This window comes from Phyllostomus hastatus, unplaced genomic scaffold, assembly GCF_019186645.2.
Source record: "Phyllostomus hastatus isolate PE091 unplaced genomic scaffold, TTU_PhHast_1.1 phas_contig_196, whole genome shotgun sequence".
NCBI lineage: Eukaryota > Metazoa > Chordata > Mammalia > Chiroptera > Phyllostomidae > Phyllostomus > Phyllostomus hastatus.
Window position 1 is genome coordinate 25,458,391 of NW_025333709.1, and position 12,165 is coordinate 25,470,555.

Sequence of the window (12,165 nt, forward strand, 5' to 3'; positions counted from 1 at the left end):
ATGTTTCTGTCTCACATGGATCTTTAGCTCCCTCCCTTGCACTCTTTCTGAAAATTAATTAATTAATTAATTAATTAATTAATTAAATACTGTTTAAAATGAAGAGTAGGGAAATGATAAAACTTCTGTCGCTATTTAGTAGGAGTGGTACATTTGTGGACTGCCTGGTCAGTGTAGGGCAAGTGTTTAGCATGATTGTAAGTTCTGCTCTGAAACAGGAAGTGATGGAGTTCTGCTTCATAAAGGGGGCTTGCTTGATGGTAGTGGGACAGAGGGTGGAGTGGGGGGCAGGAAGAACCTGTAATCCTAAAATTGAAAAATAATATCCTACCCATCTTGATCTTCTGGATTTAATCTGTTTTACATTCTTCTGAATGATACTAATAATACTTTAGTACAGCCTTACTATGCCACTGGTTTCAGGGAACATGGGTAATATTCGTGCTCTACAGCTAGAGAGAGTGCTAAGTGGCCTTTTCAAGGTGTGTCTGCTCCCTCTAGCCCACCTTCTTGGAATTCACAGGGAGTTGAATGGATGTCAGCTCCATTTCACAAATGGGATGCCTGATGCAGAGAGGAGTGAGTGGATCTCACTCAGATATCCAACGGCTAGGGCTGGTGAGGACTGATGCACCACACGTGCCCTTGACATAGCTTGGCCCTGGATCCTGGGGCTACTGTAAAGCAAGTTGAAATGAAAGGAAGGGAGGCTTACAGCTGCCTACATTCTAGGTGCTTTCTCGTTTACTTACTACTCACACAACCTTTGAAAGTGAGAATGTTCATCTGCATTCTGCATTTAGGAACTGGAGGCCAGTGTCTTCACAGCTGCTAATTACAGATCCAGGATTCAAACCCAGCTCTGTCTGGGTGAAAGCTGCTGTCCCACTCTGGGGCATTGCCGGCACAGGTTACTAGAGGAAACTGTGGAAGTCTGATGAATTCCCTGTCACTTCTATCTGTCCCTCTACTTGTGTTCAGAAGGAGTCCTCTTTGTATTCAAATGGGAAGGGATGGCTAGTTTGAGCATAAGGAGATATATAGTCAGAGTCACTGTGTGACAACATCACGTGATTGAGCAAGCACACACCTTGGGAATTCATTTCCCTTTCAACAAGTGTTTATGGAGCGATTGCTGTCTGTAAAGCACACTGCACTGGGTGCCGGGGGACAATCTTAAATGACCAGCAAACCCATTTTCCCCTCTCACTTCACATGAAGCTTGTGTTAGTTCACAATATGGAAATATATAACCAGCTAATTATTAATTCTGAAGTGCGATCAGTAGGTGCATAGACTATTTCATTTATCTTTCTGAATACCCCTACTCTCACAATGAAACTTTATTAATCGCCTTGTTTTAGGACACTCATACAAGCTGTGATTCATCTGGCCGATCTTGTGCCTCCCAGCCTATTGACACACCCACTTTGCATTAAAAAAGCAAAGCAAAGCATCTCTTTATTCCTTTTTAACTTTTACATTTCGATTTCCCATAGGACAACTGAGAAACCAATTTGAAGCCCAGGCTCTAATAATTATCTTCTGCTTAACAGCAGAGGCAGTCCTGCTGCGATTGATGCCCTCCTAAAGCTGATAAATTAGTCAGAGAGGAAATTCCTTAAATCCACAAGTAAAGAAATACATTAAACTTATCTTCAGAGACTATGCTACTCTTTTCTTTCCAATGTCCAGACCATCCAATAAGTACTCAATAAACACTTACCAAGGGCCCAATCTGGTCACTCTTCAGGGAATCCCAAAAGAAAACCCCTTGCATTTGCTGGCAGAGATGTTTGTGAAATGTTGTATTTTGTGTAGAGGCGATTTAAATTAAAAAATGTTCTACAGCAACAATATAGCTGAACGTCAAACAAAATATTCTAAAGAAGCCAAACTCAAAAGAGTATATACAGCCTGGGTCATTCTCATAGTACAAAACATTCAATGCTAATCTACGGGTGTGTTTAGTGTGTGAAAATCAGTGAGGTGTAGGTGTGGTTTGTGCACTTTCTGCATGTGTGTTACACTTCAATCAAACATTAACAGAAATATTCAAATAGAGACAAAAAAACACATAACTGTCAGTCAGTTTATTTCTGGATTAACCATCCATTAGGCATAAGTTCTCGGCTCTCCTCCATGGGTAATTTACGACACACAGTATTTGAATAAGTCTGTTCCAATAGGCCTATTAATTAACCAGGAAACATTTACCCAGTGTTCAGAATTAATGCTGTTTATTCATTCTCTCAGTATGCAGGAATCCACTGACCATCTGCTTCAATATGGTGATAGTTTTGGAGAGTTGGGTGTATTAGGTTAAATTTTACCACCTTCTGAAACTACCCCCTGGAGAAACAGAAAAAAAGAGTCTCACTACGCAGAAGGGAAACATCCGCAAACCCTTTCCTTGCCTTGGTTTTGGCCGTGTCAACATATATTTTTGGTTTGCTCTGGTGTGGTTGCCTTCACTGTGAATGAAAATAATTTTCAATGAATGCAGACTGTTCAAGAATGGTAAAAACATACGAGAGAAGGGTATATGTGTGTGTATTCCCATGTATTCTGAGGGGTTTCTCTATTATAGGAAGAGACCTTTAGAAATTACTAATTTCCCTCTAGTAAACTGATATGAAAGTCAACATGGGATCAAGTAATTTTTGTCAAAAACCCCACAGTTTAATTGATTGGAAACTGAAAGCAGAATGTTTTTTTTTCTTTACTCAAATAGTCCTGTATCCACAATCAGAGTGCATAAATAAGCAGCCTCACAGGGCATTAGGAGGAAGAGCCTTCTCTTAAGATTCCCCTTTGCAGAGGAAAGGGAGCCACATTTCTAAAACATGCTTAAAATATGCCCTTCTGAAGTTCTGATGTTGTTTTCCAACTTGACCTTTTGCTTTGCTTTATCAGACACATTAAAACTTAAAGAACCCATATTGCAGAGGGTACAGCTTTGTAGATCAAAATAATCAGAAGACTATAAAAGATTGTAAAAAAAAACTTTGGTGTTTCAAGTGATGGAATATCACACAAGTCTGGTTTGGATTAAGGCTGCCAGTTTTCTAGGAATTGTGGTTTTTGTCAAATGCATGCAGAAGGCACTGATTGGGGATCTGGTTAGAGTTCTGGTTTGCTTTCAGAAAACTGCAGAAACGCTCTTTGATGTCATAAATACATTAACACATCAGGGGAAGGGCCAGTAAGCACATGCTTCTATGTTGGGTGTCCATTACAGCCCATTACGGCTGAACATAAGGCATGGACAGTTTAACTGCTTGTGAGCAACCGTAATGTAGGTTTGGTTTTTTTAAGCTGACTTCTCTAAACATTGTGTGTTGCACCTACGTCTTTTTGTGTTTTTATTGAACAGATTATTTTGTGTGTGTGTAGCGTGGGGATTATTTTCATTTCTCCTTTGTATTTTAATACACATTTTGCATTCTTTAGAACTGTCAAGAAGTTTCTTTCATTTTCAGCAGTTAATGAATATTGTTAATTGTATAATGACACTTCTCTTCCAGTACAATCAGCAAAAAGAAAAAAGGTGTGCACACATACATTTCACCAGCAGTTTTTCTTTTCAGCTTGGTGACAGCGTTAACCTTATCTTGCAAATCCTCTAATTTTGTATTTGGTCTTGTAGATACGGTCCGAGAACTCCTGTGTCTGATGACGCAGAGTAAGTTGTCTTGTATTCGTAGGAATGCATTAATTACTAGTCTAAACTGCATGCCTTCAGTACTTACCACTAATGGAAATGCAATCGGTGCAACAGTGAACTGAATAGCTAACCAACTCGTGCAGCTTCAAAAAAGCACTTGAAGTTGGAATGCAGAACATATGTTCTGTGCAGGAGAGATGAATGAAAAAGCAACTGAAGCATGATTCTAATGTGCAGCTGCTGCTTAAAACTTAACATTTGCTTTTCATAGACGAGGCATGTTAATGTTCGTGTTACCATTTGACTGTTGGTACCCCTTCTGAACCATGGAATTATTAAAGCGGGATTCTGCCTTTGCATTTAATTCTTGATATGTTAGGTCTTGGAGTTAACAAAGAAGCAGCCATTGTCATGGCCACATTTTTTTAAACTAAGAAAATAAATCCCAAACCACTAATTGTGGATTCAGAAGCCCAAGGTCCTCCCAGGTTGGAGTTAATATAAACTGTGGGATGCTCAACACCAAAATGTTGGGATTCTGGTCAGGTTCTGTGGCATAGAAGGCATCACAATTTAATACAGGACTTAGGCATTCTCTCCCTGCTGCTTGGTTTCCACTCCTCTCCAAGATTCACCACCTGTGAATCTTGCCCATGCCTGTCTCACCTCCAAATTTGAGAAGAATTCACACTCTCCCATTTGTGACCACATTAATTCCATTTTTTAAAATGGATTTTCTGTGCACAGAGCATTCTGAAATGAATATCTAAGGCAAAAGTTGTCTTAGCAGAACACTAGCTTCCTCAGATTGGAGCCATTTGCGTGTTAAGAAACATGATTAAGACCTAATTCCACCCGCTGAGCCCGATGTGTTTCCTCTGTGAGAAGCGTTCTGTGGCCTCGTGGGAGTCGGGCTCCTCAGAAGAGCGAGCACCACCGTTCTCTCTCCCGTCTTCCTGCGCTGAGCCATAGTTTCAAATCATACCACGAGGAACCCAAATAATGCTGTGGAGCACACAACTGCCATCTCCATTGGTGACAGTGAGAGTTAGCCAAAATTTATTGTTTGCAAATTGTGCTTTTTCCACATTCATGCTCAAGATGTCAGCCTAGCGTGCACTCTAAGCTCTGAGCAGCCTCACTCAGGCACCCAGGGCATCCGTTCCCGTGCACGAACCGCTGACGGCTTTGTGGCCTGACGTACAGAGCATTCGCGGCTCAAAACCAAAACCGAAGTCAGCCTGAGCTTGACTCGCTGCGTGGAGTTAAGTAGTCTATAAAATTGAGCCCCGGTTATTACTTTTAAAATCTGCAGTGGCAATGTTTAACATTCACTGAAAGGAGGATTACATAAGATTGATAGGCAAAAACACGACTTTCATTTGGTTAAAAAAATATTTTGATAGAATGGATTTGTTCTTCATCAGTACAGTGACACCGTGCAGTTTGCCTGAGATAAAAGAGCTCTATTAATGAGCTTTGGGATTTTGCCTGTACCTGCATATGAAAGCTCACCCACAGGAGAAGTTAATGATTGTTTTTAAAAAGGGCAGGGGAAGGGACTCCCTCCATTCCTTCTCTAAATTTGCAAAAAAAAAAAACAGCTTTATGGAATAAGAAGAGTAGAAGGAGCTTTTTTTTCCAGACATGTTATCTAGGAATATCAAAAGTGCCACATTTCCTTCTCAGAGTAGACACAATTTACATGAATCCTTGTGGGGAACAAAGTGAAAAGTTTATATTGGGAGTTTATTTTTGAAATAGAACGTCATACTATGTTTAGTTTATTACCTCATTATCTCCCTTTTTCAAAATCTTTAAGGGCGGTTATTGGCACAGGCTTTATTTATCCATAATTGACACATTCTTAAAATACAGCCCAATCAAAAAAAGATGTGCCCTTTAAGGAAAACACAGGTCAGGGGCAGACCTACCACACAGGCAAACAGAAATTTCCACCTCCTGGCAAGCCAAGAATGTTTCCGCAGATTCAGTTTCACCTTCGTGCCCTTTTCCTCACTCGTCCACTCCTCCTCCCCCAGCACTCTCCCCGCCGGTGGAGTCTGCACCCTGTGAGAGCCAGAGGCCATCTCACTCTTAACTCCCTCACCTTGGACTTGGCCCAGAAACAATTTCCAGGCTCCCCTTGAGGTAGTTTAATCCTGGCCCTCAAAACTGCCAGCCCACTACCAAGAAAGATCCCCAGGCTCTGCAGCCAGGGTCCCTGGCACAGCAGCCCAAGGACCCAGTCGGTGGTGTTGAGGAGCACAGGTTTAGTGCAAGTTGCACTGATATTCCGGAACTTGGGCTTCTTCAGGGGCCCCCTCCCCAACCTTAGGCACACACTTCTTCATTTTGGAGGCTGAGTCCAACCCCTGAGCTAGGGAGTGTTTTCCAAATGGTGACTCAGCCTATTTTCTGTCTAGTATTTTCAGTTCTCAACTTGCTTAGTTCCTTTATTTTAAATGGCCTAAAGATATTGCTCGGAGTTTTGTTGTTTCCTTTTTGGCCAGTTTGCTGGTATTTCTTAAAAAAAAAGTCTGGTAAAAATAGTACTTACGGTACATGAGAGGACAAACAAAAGTTTCTCTTTTTGTTTCACTAATTAGCCCTTGGCCACATATGGGCTGAGGCAGATAGAACGTCCCAATGAGATGGAGGTAGGAACTCGGGACAAAGTCAGGTCTCGAGGCCTTGCTCTTGTCCTCACATCTGTCGAGTGAGACAACCAATTCCCAATTTTGGAGAAGGCTGCCATTTTCTTTGTGGGGTCTCAGGAGAAGACCTAGCTGTATGGCCACCCACTGCAGCCTGAACCAAAATTCTGCCCTTTAGAAATTATGTAGATGGCAGAGTCGAAGGAAGGGACCTTCTTTTTCCCACAATCTGCCAACGACTACTGACTAGACTACAAGTGAGTCCCAGCTCAGAGAGATTTTTATCTGCTAAGATCTTCGCAAACACTGACTTGCCTTAAAAGATGAACTGACTGAATTGAATATACTTAAAGGTAAGTTGTTTTTTTTAACTCTAGAGGAGGAATGGGATGAATTTCAGTATCCTTCCAGAAAACCTACCTAAGTGGATTTTGATCCATGAAGTTCAAAAACCATGGGTTAGACTTTCTTACCTAACTCTGCAAATTACTAACTCTTTCCCAAACATTAATATAGTATAAAACAAGTGAAAAGCTGCAGTCCCTCCCGCCTTGTGAGGACTGTAGTGGGTCTGGAAGGCACGGCACCCACACCCCACCCCCGCCATGTGGAGGTGGCTTCGCCCCGTGGTTTGTCCTATCTGAGCTGAGAGAAGCCTCAGATGAAAGTTCTTCCCATGCAGTTGGATTATTAGAATACCCTCAGGGAAGACAGATTACAAGTACAGTCTTCAGCTTTGGCTCTCTCAGGTCAGACTTAAACTGTCCAACATCTACAGAGGGGAGAGGTACCCACACACCGTTACAGATTGATTTTGAGTGTGTTGAGGTGACGGTGAGCAGCCACTGCCTCGGGGGTCATTCTCCCCTCCAGAGAGCTGCCTGCTGAGGGTCCCGCCAGCACCCAGTGATGCTGTGACTGTTCACTGTCCCGCCACGGCACTAACTATTTTGGACATCACTAATGGTGTCTGGAATGAGTGGGTGTCGAGTGCATGGCTTTTCTTTTTCTTTGTGTTAGTTAAGCTGGCTTCCAAAAAGTGCAGTCTTCTGTCCTCAGAGTGAACCTTAAAGGGCCCTTCATTTCTTGATGTGGGGGCCACATGACCCACTTCATCCCAGAACTCCTCGTTTCTTTGAGAGACAGAGAGAGAGAGAGAGAGAGAAAAAAAAAAGAAGGGGAGGATTTTGCTTTGATTTTTTTTATTTCTGTTTTCATCTTGCTGCTTAAGCTTTTGCTGGAACAAAGGTCTGTGTCAGTGTCATAGGAAAAAACCTACGGTCTCACCCTCCATTTAGTGAGCTCCTACAGAGTAAACATCTCAATTATATATACAGTCTGAGGGTTTAAAGTTAGTTTCTCTCTATTTTTTTTGAAAAAGTAAATGCAGAGGTATCCTCACAAAAATAAAGTAGACTGATTCTGAGAATATTAGGATACAAAATGCATAGGGGTTTATATATTATTTTGTAATCTTAATATGACATACCATATTTTTTTAGTTCCAAGATATCATCAACTGCACTTAACAGTTTTATAGGAAATAGAAATAACCATATCAAATACATGCTTCACTAATGCATCCACTAATGTAGAATGCATCCAAAATTCAGAACATAGTACAATATGGAAAGGTGGGTGTCTTAGACTTAAGGCCACATATCTTTTTTGGAAATGGAGAGATTGACTCAGTTAATGTAGAAAACATTTAAGCCAGATCTTTACACAAAGAAGCATTTACTGTAATAAAGTTTCACTTCATGGAATGCCACCTTCTTTCTCCACAAATCCTTCCCAAGTTTAAACCTTTTCATTCTCTTTTTGATTTTCAAATACATTTCCAAATTAGAGGAACCCTGAGCGTCACATACCTTTTCTAGCTCTTCTTTAAACATACTTAGGCACCTGTGTGCAAAATTATATTGACCTGGTGCATCCACCATCGAAGACAAAGATGGTCATATTTTGGCTTTTGCAGCAGAAGATGAGGTGGGGGTGCTGGCGTGCACGCTGCTGGCTGAGGGAGGGACCGTTTTTTTTTTTCGAACGCGGTAGCGCCCCCACGCGGCAGAACGGCCCCAAACACTCACAGACAACAAGCGCTGATCCCAGTCCGTTTTTGTCTCTACTCTCTCCACACTCAGGAGCACGAGTATGTTTGACATGCGATGTGAGGAGGAGGCTGCAGTGCAGCCGCACAGCAGGGCCCGCCAGGAGCAGCTGCAACTGATAAATAACCAGCTGCGGGAAGAGGACGACAAATGGCAAGATGTGAGTGCCGGCCAAGGCCACGGGCAGTGGGGAAGCTGCCCAGCACCGTGGGTTACAGGCCTTTTGGAGCAGAAGATCCGGTGGGGCGGGCAGTCCTGGACTTGAAAGACATTCAGGGGAAGGGAGCCCCTAGAGGATTTCAAAGTGATACAGTAAATGTGGGAATTAAAGGCAGGTTGATAGCAGCCTGAAGGGTGAGGAGTGAGGGACACAGACAAGTAATTTGCAAGTATCCAGTAGAAGGTTGGCCACACAGCAGGGGGGCACTGGGGGGCGGGGAGCCGCTGGTGTGAGATGTGGGACGGAGGAGGCACTGTCTTGTGAAATTGTGTGTTTGAAATTCATGACGATGACGACAATGACAATTGCCGACACCGAAAGCTTACCAGTAACAGGTACTATTCTAAGTGCCGTGCATGCCATAATTCCCTTTAATCTTTTTAGTAACTCAGTGAGCCAGCAATTATTATTGTGCTCCGTTCCACAGATGAGTCCCAGAGCAGCTAAGGAACTTGCCCAATATCACACAGTTAGGGAGCTAGGGACAGAAGGCTCCAGAGTCTGATGAGGGCCCTGAGATTGTCTGAGTGCTGAGAGCAAAGAGCCAGGGTCCGGGAAGGGTTTGAAGACAAGGATGAGAGGAGGGAGAGCGGCTTGGTTCATCTAATCCTCACAGAGCACTCCGGGGCAGCAGCGGTAAACTTGACTCTGCCTTTAGTTTAAAAAGTTAACTCCTCCAAAGCCGATAAAATGTAATAATAATTATGTCTACCGTATATTGAGCACTTACTATGTGCCTACTACCTTATATGCACTATCTCATTTAACCCTCACGAAAGGCTTGTAAGGGTAGGTGTTATTATCATCCCCATTTTTGAGATGAAGAGACTGAGGTACAGAGAGGCTGAGAACCAGGCATGTGATGCCAGAGCACGGATGGGACACAGCTAGGACCACTTCCCAAGCTGCAGTCCCACCCACCCGACTCCAGAACCCTAACTCTTCATTCATCCTTATGCTATAACTGCCCATAGGGTTTGTGATGAGATTGTTGTAAGGATCAGGAGAATTAATATGTGTAGAATCATTGATTCTGAGAGACCCCAAAGCCAATTTGTTCCACGTTTTCTTCCTTCCCCGAGGACATTGTGTAGGTCTGCGGTTGATTCCTACCCTTGTATCATCAACAAGTCCACTCACAATGCAGAAGTCATATGTAGCAAGAAATGAAGTTTCTTACAATCCCCTGTGAGGCAATACTTTAAAATTTGGCGACTGACATGGAATATGATTGCAACTTTCATATTGCCCTATTTAAATAAATGTGCTGCCCTGCTCTGCAAGGTTCTCTGCCTCTAAGGCATTCCTGTTCCCACCAGGCTCAGATTGGAGTGGGAGGGAATGCCCTAGCACAGTGCCTGACCCATAGTCAGCGCTCACTAACCTCTGGAGAGTAGAAGTGGAGTTATGTGCAAGCCTGAAAGGGTGTGTTCTGTCTCCGCCAAATCCACCCCACAGGACCTGGCTCGTTGGAAGAGCCGCAGAAGAAGTGCTTCTCAAGACTTAATCAAGAAGGAGGAAGAAAGGAAAAAAATGGAGAAGTTACTGGCTGGAGAGGATGGGACAAGTGAACGAAGGAAAAGCATCAAAACCTACAGAGAAATTGTTCAAGAAAAGTGGGTTCTTTCTGTTGTTGTTGCTTAATGTACAAAATTATCTAGATGTGCTTTTTCTAAAAATTGTTGGTTGTCACAAAGGCCCTGGCACCAATATCACATACTCCCCATGCTGTCCCGTCAGTTCCACCTTGGTTCCTACCGAGGTCTTCTTTGCAATTTTTGTGGCTGTTGTTGACTTTGGTATTGCTTCTCTGTCCCATGCCCGTGCTTTAGAGAGCGGAGAGAGAGGGAGCTGCATGAGGCGTATAAGAATGCACGGTCCCAGGAGGAGGCGGAGGGCATCCTTCAGCAGTACATCGAGAGGTTCACCATCAGCGAGGCTGTTCTCGAGCGCTTGGAGATGCCAAAAATCCTGGAAAGAAGCCATTCAACGGAGCCAAACGTATCCCCCTTCCCAAACGACCCCAACCCCATGAAATACCTGCGGCAACAGTCACTGCCTCCACCCAAATTCACTGCCACTGTGGAAACCACCATCGCTCGTACCAATATCCTGGATACCAGCCTATCAGCAGGCAGTGGGTCTCCGAGCAAAACTGTCACTCCCAAAGCAGTGCCTATGCTGACACCCAAGCCTTACTCCCAGCCCAAAAACTCTCAAGAGGTTCTGAAGACCTTTAAGGTAGGATGAGTTCCTTAAGAGTGAAACCGACACTGAACTCCAGGGAATTGGTGGAAAGGAGCATTTTGCCCCAAGAAAATGCAATTATTTTCTTTTGCCTGAAAAAGAAAATGCAAACAAAACAAACTGTATTAACATTCACAATTGTGAAGTTTATGTGCTTCCAAGATTTGGTTTGTAAATGGTTAGGGAGAGATGGTTCCCCTCAGTTCCTGCTGCTCATATTGATGGGCTCCAGTGCGATTGATGGTTGAGTCATTTCCATGAGCAAGGTCTATTTTCTAACCTGATATGATGGCATGGTCTCTATATGTGTGGTTATGAACCCTAATTTAGGAATACCCTAGGTGTCTCCAGCTGTCTGGAAGTATTTGCAAGCTCTTAAAAAAATTTAATTGCCACTGTTCAAATAGAAGTGTATACAGCTTTCTCTTTGAGGAAGTAATTGACATGATGTCTGAAAATATGGCAACCATTGAAAAAAATACAGGGAACATATGGAAATACAGGATGTTCTTAGTCCTCAAATGAAACAGATTTTGAAGTATCTTTAAGTGGAAAGAAACTAGGTTGTCCTTTTACCAACCAATGTGAAAAATAATGTTTCAGAACCAACCTAGGACAACCAAACATTTCTTCACTTTCTCGGATTCCTCTGTTTTCCCTCACATTATGAGGAGGCACTCATCCTTTGTGTTAAGCCCTGTTGACTACAAAGACAAATCAGTTCCCATTGTCCCTGCGTACCACATGGGTCTGTAATAGAAGACAGAGGTGGGATTCATCACTGGCAGCCATGGACATGTAACTGTAAAGAAAGTTTGCTTAAGCAAACTAATTGAGCACTAATGTGATGCCTGGTGTCTTTCTATTAAATTTCAGAGGGAACCAAACCACATTTCCTGACTTCTGCCTAAATAACTCTGAATATATCTTTAAAATCTGTGCCTTAGGCTTTGCTAAAACAAAAGGAAAATGTCGAGCCTGTCTCATCTGGGTTGAATTGAGATGTTTGTCCCTTGAAGGGTGGCGGCTGTGCCTTTGTCGTTCGCAGCTTCATCCTGAGAGCCTGACATAGGTGCCCGGGACACCGCAGGCACTCGGCAAGTGTTTACTGAATACACACGTGGCTTTTCCCTGAGAGGATGGGCTAGTCGTCGAGCAGACTCACACACACACACACACACACACACACACACACACAGATATGCATGAGCCCTGTACACTCAGCAGCTCACCCAGGTACTGCCCAGCGCTCCTTCACCTGGT

The 12,165-nt window shown here is 43.2% G+C and overlaps 1 protein-coding gene across 14 annotated transcripts in view; it reads left to right on the forward strand.

The window, feature by feature from the left end:
• Window positions 1–12,165, forward strand: part of LIMCH1 (LIM and calponin homology domains 1) — a 315,721-nt gene that overhangs the window by 253,212 nt on the left and 50,344 nt on the right. For 9 of the 14 annotated variants that reach the window (XM_045833958.1, XM_045833959.1, XM_045833960.1 and 6 more), the window contains 4 exons: window positions 3,650–3,685; window positions 8,469–8,595; window positions 10,114–10,271; window positions 10,488–10,896. In XM_045833958.1, coding sequence (XP_045689914.1) covers window positions 3,650–3,685; window positions 8,469–8,595; window positions 10,114–10,271; window positions 10,488–10,896 — 730 coding nt within the window. The remainder of the gene's footprint in view (window positions 1–3,649; window positions 3,686–8,468; window positions 8,596–10,113; window positions 10,272–10,487; window positions 10,897–12,165) is intronic. The other 5 variants (XM_045833963.1, XM_045833962.1, XM_045833966.1 and 2 more) reach the window with 1 other exon arrangement.